The sequence below is a fragment of the Acartia tonsa genome, chromosome 8 (assembly GCF_053477335.1).
Source record: "Acartia tonsa isolate MP-2025a chromosome 8, ASM5347733v1, whole genome shotgun sequence".
In the NCBI taxonomy this organism is placed as follows: Eukaryota; Metazoa; Arthropoda; class Copepoda; order Calanoida; family Acartiidae; genus Acartia; species Acartia tonsa.
The window spans coordinates 34,632,780-34,647,662 of record NC_137267.1 but is presented as its reverse complement, the minus strand read 5'-3'; the positions used below and the strand labels follow the sequence as shown (position 1 = coordinate 34,647,662).

The 14,883-nt window shown below is 34.4% G+C and overlaps 1 protein-coding gene across 1 annotated transcript; it reads left to right on the top strand.

Annotated features, from left to right (window-relative positions):
• The first annotated feature begins 2,801 nt into the window (after positions 1 to 2,801).
• LOC145326588 (uncharacterized) lies at positions 2,802 to 14,807 on the top strand. The gene is made up of 4 exons (XM_080169958.1): positions 2,802 to 2,920; positions 8,532 to 8,605; positions 9,609 to 10,447; positions 14,021 to 14,807. Exons 3-4 carry the CDS (start codon positions 9,651 to 9,653, stop codon positions 14,805 to 14,807), a joined length of 1,584 nt encoding a protein of 527 aa, XP_080026084.1. The 5' UTR covers positions 2,802 to 2,920; positions 8,532 to 8,605; positions 9,609 to 9,650.
• The last annotated feature ends 76 nt before the right edge of the window (positions 14,808 to 14,883 follow it).

The window sequence follows — 14,883 nt, the reverse complement described above, 5'->3', positions numbered from 1 at the left end:
CTTGAATAAACTATGTCTATTAATGAGGACTTTATTTAAGATGTTCCAGCAAGTCGGGGACCAACCCCAGCGGGCAATGTGGGTGGCCCGCAGGGGTTAAGTGCATTTTTCCCAATATATATGATGTGATACATCAAATTATAAGTTTTATAGGTCAGTAACTCAAAATCAGAGCTAGAATTAGCATAAGACTAATCTAAAGCTAGCCCCAGGGGGCTAGGTCGGTGGCCCGCAGGGGTTAAATGCATTATTTTCCAATATATACCTTGTTTTATATCAAAATATAGGTTTCTAAGGTCAAGAAACTCAAATTCAGAGTTAAAATTGGCATAAGACTTACCTGAAGCTAACCCCCGCGGGCTAGGTAGATTTTCTGCAGGGCTTATGTGCATTTTACCTAACCTAGAAACTTACTTATTTTTTTTTTTTTTTCTTTGAATAAACTGTGTCTATTAATGAGGAAATTATTTTTGATAATCCAGCAAGTTGGGAAACGACCCCAGCGGGCTAGGTGGGTGGCCCACAGGGGTGTAGTGCATTTTTTTCTAAAGTATGTGTTGTCATACATCAAATTATACCTAGATTTTTTAGGTCAAGAAACTCAATTTTTTTTATCTCATGAATAGACACAGTTTATTCAATTAAAAAACCTTTAAAAAAGTAAGATTCTAGGTTAGGTTAGGTAAAATGCATTTAAGCCTTGCAGGCAACCCCCCTAGCCCGCAGGGGCTAGCTTCAGATTAGTCTGACCCTAAAAAAAACAAGAAATGTTCTAGGTTAGGTTAGGTAAAATGCACTTAAGACTTAGATTAGTCTGATGCTTTTATTAGCTGTAAATTTGGGTTTCTTGACCTAAAAAACCTATACATCGATGTATGACAACATGTACTTAAAAAAAAAATGCATTTAACCCCTGCGGGCCACCCAACTAGCCCGCTGGGGTCGGTCTTCGATTTGCTGGATCATCTGAAATAAGGTCTTCATGAATGGACAGTTTATTTAAGAAGAAAAAAAAATTAAATGTAAGTTTCTAGGTTAGGTTCGGTAAAATGCACCTAAGCCCTTTGGGCAACCCACCTAGCCCGCTGGGGTTAGCTTCAGATTAGTCTAATGCTTATTTCAGCTCTAAATTTGAGTTCTTTGACATAAAAAACCTATAATTGGATGTATTACAACATATATATTGGGGAAAATGCACTTAACCCCTGCAGGCCAACCACCTAGCCCGCTGGGGTTGGTCCCCAACTTGCTGGATTATCTAAAATAATGTCCTCATTAATAGACACAGTTTATTCAAGAAAAAAAACAAAAAGAATAAGTAAGTTTTTTAGGTTAGGTTAGGTAAATGCTCTTAAGCCCTGCAGAAAACCAATCTAGCCCGGGGGGGTTAGCTTCAGGTTAGTCTAATGCTAATTTTCGCTCAGAATTTGAGTTTTTTGACCTTAAAAAGTTATATTTTGATATATAACAAGGTATATAATGGAAAATAATGCATTTAACCCCTGCGGGCCATCGACCTAGCCTCCTGGGGCTAGCTTTAAATGAGTCTAATGCTAATTTTAGCTCTGAATTTGAGTTACTATCATAAAAACTTATTATTTGATGTATCACAACATTTATATTGGTAAAAAATGCACTTAACCCCTGCGGGCCACCCACCTAGCCCGCTGGGGTTGGTCCCCGACTTGCTGGATCATCTTAAAAAAAGTCCTCATTAATAGACACAGTTTATTCAAGTAAAAAACCTGTAAAAATATAAGTAAGTTTATAGGTTAGGTTAGGTAAATGCTCTTAAGCCCTGCAGAAAACCAACCTAGCCCGAAGGGGTTAGCTTAAGGGTAGTCTAATGCTAATTTTCGCTCAGAATTTGAGTTTCTTGACCTGAAAAACCTACATTTTGTTATATAACAAGATATATATTGGAAAAAATGCACTTAACCCCTGCGGGCCACCAACTTAGCCCGCTGGGGCTAGCTTCAGATTAGTCTAATGCTTATTTTAGCTCTGAATTTGAGTTCCTTGACCTAAAAAACCTATAAGGGGGGAGGCGGATGTGTCACTTTTTGAAACTAAAACTAAAAGTCAAAGAAACTCAACTAAAAAAAGAGTTACAGGTCTGAGATTTTACATGGCAGTTACTTTATAGGGTTACAATATGGAACAATGAAGAAACGGCGGAGCATCCGCCGAAAACCGCCGAGAAATTGCAAAAAAAAATTCGGCGGGAAACGGCGGTTTTCGGCGAATGCGCCGCAGTTTCTTCACAGTTCCATATTGTACCTCTTTAAAGCAACTGCCATGCAAAATCTCAGACCTGTAACTCTTTTTTTAGTTGAGTTCCTTTGTTGACTTTTAGTTTTGGTTTCAAAAAGTGGCACATCCGCCTCCCCCCTTTGATGTATAAGGAAAGTTTCCACATCAAAATAGACCAAAAAAAGCCTAAAAACCCCATTTCCGCAGGGTTTTTTCTTACCTAACCTAATCTTAAAATATTTTTTTTTTATTTTTTTGCCATTTAGATGTAATACCTACCTATAAGACTAGGCTTATATACCAAGTTTGAAGGGTCTAGCTAAATATTTAGACCATTTTGCTCACGGTTTACGAATAGATGTCATTACGACCCCCCCCCCCCTTAGGTTCATCACGCATGTCCGTCACTTTTATTTTTTTAAAAAAGTATTACTTCTCTGAATTATTTGTTTACTGCCCTATGTATCTTCTTTTAAATATCAACATATTTTTGCTGCGCTAGTTATGGATATATAACTATTTTTTAAAGATAGGTATTGAACAAATATATTTTCTCAGTGTAGTGTAAATAATTTTACAGTTAATGAATACCTATAAGTTTAAATTTCAGAGTATTTTAAAATGACTTAAATTAAAAGCTACAGTGTTCTATTGAATCTTTTCACAGGTAATCCTTATATTATAAAGGAGGACAGTCTGTATGGTTATACCATAATTCCTCTCTAAAGGGGGGGGCGTAATGACATTTATTCGTAATCCGTGAGCAAAATGGTCTAAAAATTTAGCTAGATCCTTCAAACTTTGTATATAAGCCTTGTCCTATAGGTATTACATCGAAATGGCAAAAAAATCCAAAATTTTTTATTTTAAGGTTAGGTTAGGTAAGAAAAACCCTGCGGAAATGGGGTTTTTAGGCTTTTTTTTGGTCTATTTTGATGTGGAAACTTACCTTAAATTGTTTTTTCTTAGGGTTTTAACTTAAATACACTGTATCTATTCATATGGACATTATTTAAGATGATTCAGCAAGTCAGGGACCGACCCCAGGGGTCTAGGTGGGTGGCCCGCAGGGGTTAAGTGCACTTTTCCCAATACATATGTTGTGATACATCTAATTATAGGTTTTTTAGGTCAAGGAACTCAAATTTAGAGCTAATATAAGCATTAGACTATTCTGAAGCTAGCCCCATCGGGCTAGGTTGGTGGCCCGCAGGGGTTAAGTTCATTTTTTCCAATATATAACTTGTCATATATCAAAATATAGGTTTTTTAGGTCAAGAAACTCAAATTCTGAGCGAAAAATAACATTAGACTAACCTGAAGCTAACCCCCCCGGGCTAGGTTTGTTTTCTGCAGGGCTTAAGAGCATTTACCTAACCTAACCTAGAAAGTTACTTATATTTTTACATGTTTTTCTTGAATAAACTTTGTCTATTAATGAGGACTTTATCTAAGATAATCCAGCAAGTTTAGAACCGACCCCAGCGGGCTAGGTGGTTGGCCCGCAGGGGTTAAGTGCATTTTTCCAAAATATATGTTGTGATACATCTAATTATAAGTTTTTTAGGTCAGTTAACTCAAATTCGGAGCTAGAATTAGCATAAGACTAATCTGAAGCTAGCCCCAGCGGGCTAGGTCGGTGGCCCGCAGGGGTTAAATGCATTATTTTCCAATATACAACTTGTTATATATCAAAATATAGGTTTTTAAGGTCAAGAAACTCAAATTCAGAGCTAAAATTAGCATAAGACTTACCCCAAGCTTAACCCCGCGGGCTAGGTAGATCTTCTGCAGGGCTTAAGTGCATTTTACCTAACCTAACCTAGAATCTTATTTATTTTTTTATTTTTTCCTTGAATGATCTGTGTCTATGAATGAGGACATTCTTTTAGATGATCCAGCAAGTTGGGGACCTCCTTGGGTCAGCCTCCTGTATGAAGAATCTTTAAATGATGGCCTAAGGACTGAAAAATGCATTTAACCCCTGCGGGCCCCTGGTCCCTGGTCCCTGACTTGCTTGATCATCTTAAATAATATTCTCATAAATAGACACAGATTATTCCAGAAAAAAACCCTAAAAAACAAGTAAGGTTCCAGGTTAGGTTAGTTAAAATGCACTTAAGACTTGCAGGCAACCCACCTAGCCCGCTGGGGATAGCTTCATAGTTTGATACTTTTATTAGCTGTAAATTTGAGTTTCTTGACCTTAAAAAACTATAATTTAATGTATGATAACACATACTTTTATGCATTTAACCCCTGCGGGCCACCCACCTAGCCCGCTGGGGTCGGTCTTCGACTTGCTGGATCATCTGAAAAAAAGATCCTCATGAATGGAGTTTATTTGAGAAACAAAACCTAAAAAAATAATATTAAATGTAAGTTTCTAGGTGAGGTTAGGTAAAATGCACTTAAGCCCTGTTGGCAACCCACCTAGCCCGCTGGGGTTAGCTTCAGATTAGTCTAATGCTTATTTCAGCTCTGAATTTGAGTTCTTTGACCTAAAAAAAACTATAATTGGATGTATCACAACATATATATTGGGAAAATGCACTTAACCCCTGCAGGCCACCCACCTAGCCCGCTGGGGTCGGTCTTTGACTTGCTGGATCATCTAAAATAAGGTCCTCATGAATGGACAGTTTATTCGAGAAAAAAAACCTAAAAAAATATTGAATGTAAGTTTCTAGGTTAGGTTAGGTAAAATGCACTTAAGCCCTGTGGGCAACCCAACTAGCCCGCTGGGGTTAGCTTCAGATTACACAGGTCTCCTTAACAAAACCTTAGATTAAAAAAAATCTCCAAAGAAACGGACAACGGGGCCTTCAAATAGGGCACAGTAGTGGTCAGAATCCGTTGGAGATTAAATCTTAGCTGCTCCTTCTTGCCAGATATTGCAATTTGAAGTTTTGTGGTAAAAATGCCTAAAATTACAAGAATTCCAAGGATATATGCATACTTGAACACCTTTTTTCATCAAATAAAAAGGTGAGTTTAAAATTTGAGGAGTTTAGATGTCTCTGTATATGTAAACTACACAGTTCCTCCCCATTTAGAAAATTTTAAAACATTTAAGAAATTATTTTAACAAGAGTAATGAAAAAGGTACAATGTCCTGTCCAGTTTATAACTTTAAGCTAGAAGGCTGTTACCCTGGTACAGTAGGAAAAATCCTCAGTTCAAGTTTACATATAGCTAAAGTTAATTCTTAAAATACTCACTACCTCCCCTCCCCCCTACAACCCCACCACTTACAGCCCATAAATTTAAGGGGGGAGGGGGCGGGCAAAGTAATAGTATTATGTTTTACTCAAAACTACTTAAAGTATTGTGAGATAAATTTATATGTAAAATTCTTAGGCCCAAAGTTTCTGGAAATATTGTTGACTACCCTCCATCTCCCCCCCCCCCCCCCCCTCTAAGAAATCTAATAGGAAGGGGGTGAAGGGGCAGAGTTCTTTAGATATCACTAAAGAAATATATAAGCTTTAGTACTTAAACTTTAGTAGGCATCAAAATCTCCTGCAAATATTACTTTTACATACATTACTGAATCCCCTCCCCCCCCCCCCCATCTGTTGGAAATAGTGACTAGTGGCATAGGTAAATAATATTGTGTATCATTTAGAAATCTCTAGAGATATTTCAACTTATATAGGCCAATATTTTCTTTTATAAATATCTATTCCAACTACAACCCTCCCCATTTAGTACAATTATTTTGCTGCATAATGTTCTCCAACCTATTGGACTTATAAAAGAAATATTGTCAACCCATTGCTCCTTCCCCAAACATTGAATAAGTAATACATATAAATCAATTTGGAAATCTAAAAGCTTTATTCCAAAGTTTGTTCCTTATTACTTTAGTGGTTCCTGAGTATAACACAGGTGGTGAGATTGTATGGAAGGTAGCTGTAGAGGGAGGGGAGGGCAAGCAATAATTTTAATATTTTTTTTATGGGGGTGGAGTATGCAGCAATATAATTTTTCTGGTTGGGGTTGGTTGAAGTTGGGGAAAGGCCAGCAATATTTGTTCAAGTATAAAGTAATTATGGACTTACTACAGTTTAAATCCAAAAGCACACTATATCTTGAGTAATCTCCAAGAAAATCACAAGGGTATTGCTATACTCGCTTCTATTACTTAATTGGAGGGGGGGGGGGGGGGGGGAAGGAGATTGTAAAGCAATATGGAGGGAAAGGGGGCTTGGAGGGGGGGTTTCAGCAAAATTTGTAAAAGTTACTTTTGGCCAACCAAAGCATATCTCAAAGGTTTGCTTTGTTGCTATAATTCTAGCGGTCTCTTAGTAACACAAGAGAGTAGTACCCTATCAACTGCAACCCTCCCCCCTTTCTCTCTTTACAAAATGTTATGTTTTTGATTTATTGGGGGAGGGGAAGAGGTCAGCAATATATGAAAAAGTGCTTTGGGTCTTACAACAATACAAATCCAAAAGCTTATATACATATCTAATAGTCTTTTAAAACACATTGGAATGATCTTTTGCCACCCCCCTTCCCCTCTCAATTGGGTTAGGAAGAAGGGGAGCGGAGGGGGGAGAAGGTGGTCAACATAATTTGTACAAACTTTTGGCCTAAAAACCTTACATAAAAATTTTTCTCACTATACTTCAATTAGTTTTTGAGAAACACATAATAGTATCATTATGCTCCCCCCCCCCCCTCTCCACCCTAAAGTTTGTATGTTGTGAGAATTGGGGGGGGGGGAGCAGAATTACTAAAAGTAACTTGGGCCATGTGTAAACTTAAGGGTAATAGTTTTTAGGATAAAGTTATAAAGTGGACAAACCTCCTTAAGCTTATAGTACCTTATTTATTACTGTTATTTAAGTTAAAAATATCATTTATAGTAGTAAAAATTGTTTTGAATGGGGATGTAGTGTGTAGTTTACATATGAAGAGATATCTAAAGTCCTCAAATGTTAAACTCACCCTTTTTATTTGATGAATTAAGGTGTTCACTTATGCATATATCCTTGGAATCCATGTAATTTTAGGCATTTTTACCACAAAACTTCAAATTGCAATATCTGGCAAGAAGGAGCAGCTAAGATTTAATCTCCAACGGATTCTGACCACCAATGTACCCTATTTGAAGGCCCCATTGTCCGTTTCTTTGGAGATTTTTTTTAATCTAAGGTTTTGTTAAGGAGACCTGTGATTATTCTAATGCTTATTTTAGCTCTGAATTTGAGTTCATGACCTTAAAAACCTATATTTTGATATATCACAAGATATATTTTGGAAAATAATGCACTTAACCCCTGCAGGCCACCAACCTAGCCCGCTGGGGCTAGCTTCAGATTAGTCGTTCCGCGACTTGCTGGATCATTTTAAATAAAGTCCTCATTAATAGAGACAGTTTATTCAAGAAAAAAACCTGTAAAATATAAGTAAGTTTCTAGGTTAGGTTAGGTAAATGCTCTTAAGCCCTGCAGAAAACCAACCTAGCCCGGAGGGTTAGCTTCAGGTTAGTCTAATGCTAATTTTCGCTCAGAATTTGAGTTTCTTGACCTAAAAAATCTATATTTTGATATATAACAAGATATATATTGGAAAAAATGCACTTAGCCCCTGCGGGCCACCAACCTAGCCCGCTGGGGTTAGCTTCAGAATAGTTTAATGCTTGTTTTATCTCTAAATTTGAGTTCCTTGACCTAAAAAACCTATGATTAGATGTATCACAACATATGTATTGGGAAAAATGCACTTAACCCCTGCGGGCCACCCACCTAGCCCCCTGAGGTCGGTCCCTGACTTGCTGAATCATCTTAAATAATGTCCATATGAATAGATACAGTGTATTTAAATTAAAACCCTAAGAATAAACAATTTAAGGTAAGTTTCCACATCAAAATAGACCAAAAAAGCCTAAAAACCCCATTTCCGCAGGGTTTTTCTTACCTAACCTAACCTTAAAACAAAAAATTTTGGATTTTTTTGCCATTTAGATGTAATACCTATAGGACTAGGCTTATATACCAAGTTTGAAGGGTCTAGCTAAATTTTTAGACCATTTTGCTCACGGATTACGAATAAATGTCATTACGCCCCCCCCCCCTTTTTACGAATGCAGATGAATTATGTATTTAAAAAAAAATTTAATTCATTTTCCCTTAAGGTTAAAAGTCCGTGGAGTGTGTATATGAAGCTTTGTTTATGCATTGGAAAGGTTTTTGGCCCCCCCCCCCCACCCCTTGTTTCCTTTCAGCAATTTCAATATTTACTAAAATGACACTGTGTTTTATTTTTAGATTGAAAAGAAAAAATAAATAAAGCGCTAGAAGAGTAATATCTGTACCCCTTGTCTTGTCATTTTAAAATTCAGGTGAGATATGAACTAGCTACTTTATTGCTTATAATTTTCCCTTTTAAATATATCTAATTTGGGGAAAATTTCTTTTCCTTACCTAACTACTTTTTTAAATAGTGCCATGAAGTGCATTTAATGAGTTGAGTTGAACATGGAAATATTTTTGTAGAATATGATTAATTTGGGTATGACATAAATATAATCGAAAGATAATGAACTTTAAACATAAGGTTTTGATCTCCGTCAAAAAAGTGAGTATTTTTTTCGCGCATTTTCCGTAAAATAGGTTTTTAAAGACTTTAGAACAGGAGTAGAACTCCAAAATTTGGCATAGCAGTTGCTCTAATATGGTACAATATAGAATTATAAAGAAACTGCGGTAAAACTGCCGACACGCAAAAAACTGGTAAATCACGCCAAATGTTTTTGCTTTTTTCGCTGAATTTAAGAGAAAAATATCATTTCTAATAAAGTTGACCTTTATTTGCACTTTTGATTTTAATATTAGAAACATGTTCCAACTCTACCAACAACAAAAAACGACAGGTGAAAATAAAGAAGATTTTTAAAACCTTTTGCTCATTTGATTCAAAATTTTCTAATTTTGCGAGAAAAAAGCAAAAACTTTCAGCGGGAGCAGTGGTTCAGCCGCCGTCTTTTTTCTTCACAAATCCACGTTATACTCCATTAAAGAAACTGCCATATAAATATAAGTTGAGTCAAAAATTGTCTTACTTGGGGGTTTTCGGTTAGAGCGGTGGTTACTGCCATGCCAAATTTCAGTTCTGTAGGCATAACAATAACAATTTTGGGGGGGGTAAAAAAAATTTGCGCCATTTTCCCCCCCCAAAAAAAAAGAATTACCCCCCCCTGAAAAAAAAATTTACCGCCCCAAAATAAAAAGCTTGGACGCCCCTGTCTGTAGGTACCTTTTTTTAGTTGATTTCCTTTGACTTAGTTTTGTTTGAATTGTAGTTTTAACTGAATTATAGTTTATTAATTATAATATTATATTTAGAGTCATACTCCTCTACTGAAGAAATAATAACAGCAGATAATTATGGAAACTCAAGAGAAGAAGAAGCATGAGTGTCAGATTTGTAATAAATCATTTAGTAAAGCTCAACATAGAGATACACATATGAGAACACATACTGGTGAGAAACCATATTCATGTGATATATGTAAAAGATCATTCTCAGATTTAAGCACCAAAAATAAACATATGAGAACACATACTAGTGAGAAACCTTATTCGTGTCAAATTTGTGGTAAATGTTTCTCAAGATTAGATAATGAAAAAATCCATATGAGAATACATTCTGGAGAGAAACCATATTCATGTGAAGTATGTGGTAAATCATTTTCATCAGCAACCAAAAAAAATTCTCATATTAGAATACATACAGGAGTGAAACCATATTCATGTGAAATATGTAATAAATCATTCTCACAGTTAGGCCAAAAAGATACTCATATGCGAACACATACTGGTGAGAAACCATATTCATGTGAAGTATGTGGTAAATTATTCTCTGATTTAAGTAATAAAAATAAACATATGAAAACACACAAGGACAAAAATGAAACAAATGACAGCGGTCCAAACTCTGTCTTTGTTGATTGTGGTGGAAATATAAAAGAAGAAATTGAGGAAAATTTTGATGATGATCATTTTACCATTAAAGAAGAACCTGTATATATTGATGTAACTCCTGATATTATAAATGTAGAAGTTAGAAATAAGGAAGAAGAAACTCTTAATGATTCTCTCTCTATTAAAGATGAGCCTGCTGATGATGACAATGCTTATGACACAAACAAAATAAAAGAAGAAGAAACTGGTGCTCTATCTATCTGATAATTAAAAGAAATAATACTTTTAAAAAAACAAATATTAATAAATCTGTAGGCTAATCTTTACCTTTTTAATCTAATCTAATCTATTGGGTTTTTTTAATAAAAATTCATTTTCTACCTTTATACAATTTTAAAATTAAAAAAAAAATTTTTTTCATTATTTTGAGCAAATATAGGAAATATTTCTAGCCTAGAGAATTCATTATAAATAATTAAATGTTTTGTAATGTAATTTTTATTGTGGTCCATTGCTTACATCTAAGAAAGTTTCAGTTTTATACTGTTTTAAATTTTAACATCCTGAACTAAGGGGGGGGGGGGAAGTTTGTACACTTATAGGAAATGAAATTCAGTACCAAAGTTTGGGAGGGTCGTATGGGCTTGTTTTTAAAGTTATCAACCTAATTCTTTTTGTAGGCTCTCTTATATGACTTGATATACACGGAAAACTTTGAAAATTGAATTTCGGTACTTTCCTTCTAGGGGCTTGTGGAGCAAAAGACCCCCAAAACACTAAAAATATGAGTTCTGACCTTATTTTTAAAGATATCAACCTGATTTTTTCTTTATAATACTTTTTTAACATACCCGAATCAACGAACCATTACAGATTTCATTTTGGGACTTTCCTTCTAGGGGCTTGTGGAGCAAGAGACCCCCAAAACACAAAAGTACTGGGCTTATTTTTTAAGGTATCGACCTGATTTTTTTATAATACTTTTTTAACATAACCGAATTAACGAACCATTACAGATTTCATTTTAGGACTTTCCTTCTAGGGGCCTTGTGGAGCAAGAGACCCCAAAAACACAAAAATATGAGTACTGGGCTTATTTTTGAAGATATCAACCTGCTTTTTTTTATAAAAAAATAATATTTAAACATAACCGAATCTACGAACCATTACAGATTTCATTTTTAGACTTTCCTTCTAGGGGCTTGTGGAGCAAGAGACCCCCAAAAATCATAAAAATATGAGTTGTGGGCTTCTTTTTTAAGATATCAACCTGATTTTTTATATAAAAATACTATTTTAACATAACCGAATCTACGAACCATTACAGATTTCATTTTGGGACTTTCCTTCTACGGGTTTGTGGAGCAAAAGACCCCAAAAACACTAAAAATATGAGTTCTGAGCTTATTTTTTAAGATATCAACCTGATTTTTAAAAAGTAATACTGTTTTAACATAACCAAATTAAGAAAACATTACAGATTTCATTTTGGGACTTTCCTTCTAGGGGCTAGTGGAGCAAAGATTCCAAAACCACTAAAAATATGAGTTCTGAGCTTAATTTTAAAGATATCAACCTGATCTTTTTAAAATAATACTTTTTTAACATAACCGAACTAAGAAACCATTAAGGATTTCATTTTGGGACTTTCCTTCTAGGGGCTTGTGGAGCAAAAGACCCCCAAAACACTAAAAATATGAGTTCTGAGCTTATTTTTTAGGATAACCTGAGAACTCAATTTATTTTGTTTTGGAGGTGTTTTACCCTACTTTCCCCTAAAAGAAAAGTGCCAAAATGAAATTATTAGTGGCTACCTAGTTCAAACATGTGAAAAAAGTTTTCATGATAAAAATCAGCTCAATATCTCTAAAAATATTTTTTTGGGGTCTTTTGCCCCACTAGCTTCTAGAAGAAAAGTCCTAAAATGAAATCTGTAATGGTTTCTTAGTTCGGTTATGTTAAAAAAAGTGTTCTTAAAAAAATCAGGTTGATATATTTAAAAATTAGGTCAGAACTCATATTTTTAGTGTTTTTGGGGTCTTTTGCTCCACAAGCCCCTAGAAGGAAAGTCCCAAAATTAAATCTGTAATGGTTCGTAAATTAGGTTATGTTAAAATAGTATTTTTATATAAAAAATCAGGTTGATATCTTTAAAAATAAGCTCCGAACTCATATTTTTAGTGTTTTTGGGGTCTTTTGCTCCACAAGCCCGTAGAAGGAAAGTCCCAAAATGAAATCTGTAATGGTTCGTAGATTCGGTTATGTTAAAATAGTATTTTTTTATTATATAAAAAAATAAGGTTGATATCTTAAAAGAGAAGCCCACAACTCATATTTTATGATTTTTGGGGGTCTCTTGCTCCACAAGTCCCTAGAAGGAAAGTCCCAAAATGAAATCTGTAATGGATCGTAGATTCGGTTATGAAAAATCAGGTCGATATCTTCAAAAATAAGCCCAGTACTCATATTTTTGTGTTTTGGGGGTCTCTTGCTCCACAAGCCCCTAGAAGGAAAGTCCCAAAATGAAATCTGTAATGGTTCGTTGATTCGGGTATGTTAAAAAAGTATTATAAAGAAAAAATCAGGTCGATATCTTTAAAAATAAGGTCAGAACTCATATTTTTAGTGTTTTGTGGGGTCTTTTGCTCCACAAGCCCCTAGAAGGAAAGTACCGAAATTCAATTTTCAAAGTTTTCCGTGTATATCAAGTCATATAAGAGAGCCTACAAAAAGAATTAGGTTGATAACTTTAAAAACAAGCCCATACGACCCTCCCAAACTTTGGTACTGAATTTCATTTCCTATAAGTGTACAAACTTCCCCCCCCCCCCCTTATATTTTTTAACTTTTTGTATAATAATTCATATTTTTATGTAAATTAACCTCTTAGTATTGCCTTAAAGTAGATAATTGTGCAAATATTTCAGTCATTATTAGTTTTTATCTTTGAAATGAAATGACTAAATACTATACTATATTTCATCTTTTATTGTGCTAAAATATTACCTACTTAGTGTAAATAATTTTGTAGAATAATGAATTTTATAAAGTCAATACTTATTTCTAAAAATATCACTGTATTTTTTTTTTCAGATTGAAAAAATGAAAAAGAAATAAAGAGCTAGAAGAATAAGACCTGTAAACAACATTCATTTCTAAATACAGGTGACTTATTAACTATTGATAATGTTGCTTATACTTTCCCACAGTGTTGCGGATCCGCATTGATTGTAAGCGGATCCGGATCCTCAAAATTTGGTCAGTGCGGATCCGGATCCTTGACCATAAAAATAAAATCACCAAATTTTTCAAAAAATATTTATTCCTTAATCTCGAAGTCAAAAATACTTTTAATTTTTAAGTCTGAACCTAAACCTTAAAGATTGGCTCTCATCACGAGAATGTCTTTGTAAGTGACTATTTTATATAAATTTAGGTAGATTTTTCCATAAATTTATACCCCAGGATCCGGATCCGGATCCTTGGACTCAAAAACATGCGGATCCTTGCAAATCCGGATCCACAACTCTGCTTTCCCAGTTTGATTTATATGATTGTGACCTTAATCCTACCTGATATGAAATAAATCTCAACACTTTGACTAGACTAACTAGCCATCTTAATACATTAATAATACATATATTATTTACCATTAAGTGTGCCAGGTGTCCTATTTTGATACCATTCTAATAGCTTATCGTAATAAAGTAAAGAATGAACTAAAAAGGAAATAAAGTCCTTATTTTATGTGAAATAATATGAGTTTGATATTTCAGATTTGTGACTGATGCCACTGAAGAATATCAAATATCTATAATTATATAACATCATAGAATAATGGATAGTGAAAAAGAGAAGAACTCTTGTCAGATTTGTGGCAAAACATTCAGTACAACTAATTATATAAATATCCATATGAGGATACATACAGGAGAGAAACCATATTCATGTGAAATATGTGGAAAATCATTTTCTCTATCTGGTCATAAAAATGAACATATGAGAACTCATACTGGTGTGAAGCCCCATTCATGTGAAATATGTGGTCAATTATTCTCCAAAAAAAATCATAAAGATAGACATATGAGAATACATACAGGTGAGAAACCATATTCTTGTGAAATATGTGACAAAACATTTGGTACAGCTTATAATAAAGAAACTCACATGAGAACACATACTGGTGAGAAACCATATTCATGTGAAATATGTTGTAAATCATTCACCACAGCTCAAAGTAAAGATGCGCATATGAGAATTCATACACACACGGGAGAGAAACCATATTCATGTGAAATATGTGGAAAATCATTTGCTCATTCAAACAGCAGAAATAAACATGTTAAGAATCATAAAGTTGACACTGATGACAAAAATTATAATTATCCTGAATTTGTTAAAAAGGAGGCAGAAAAATTTGAATATGACCCTCCTTCCTTTGAAGAAGAATCTGCTTATATTGATGTAACTCCTGATATTATGAATGTGAACGTAGAAATTAAAGAAGTAGAAGAAGAAACTCTTGATAATGATTTTCTCTCTATTAAAGAGGAGCCTGCTGATGATGACAATGCTTATGCAGCTGTCAATGTAAAAGAAGAAGAAACCGGTCATAATTAACATATTTTATTATTGATATTTAAGAAGAAAAAAATCTTACCTAATCTTTTTTGGTGTATTTTTTTTAAATCAAGTT

Coding starts and splice junctions, on each gene's coding strand:
- LOC145326588 (XM_080169958.1), top strand. CDS start 9,651: ATGGAAACTCAAGAGAAGAAGAAGCATGAGTGTCAGATTTGTAATAAA. Junction 10,448..14,020: donor GAAACTGGTGCTCTATCTAT/CTGATAATTAAA, acceptor ATAACATCATAG/AATAATGGATAGTGAAAAAG.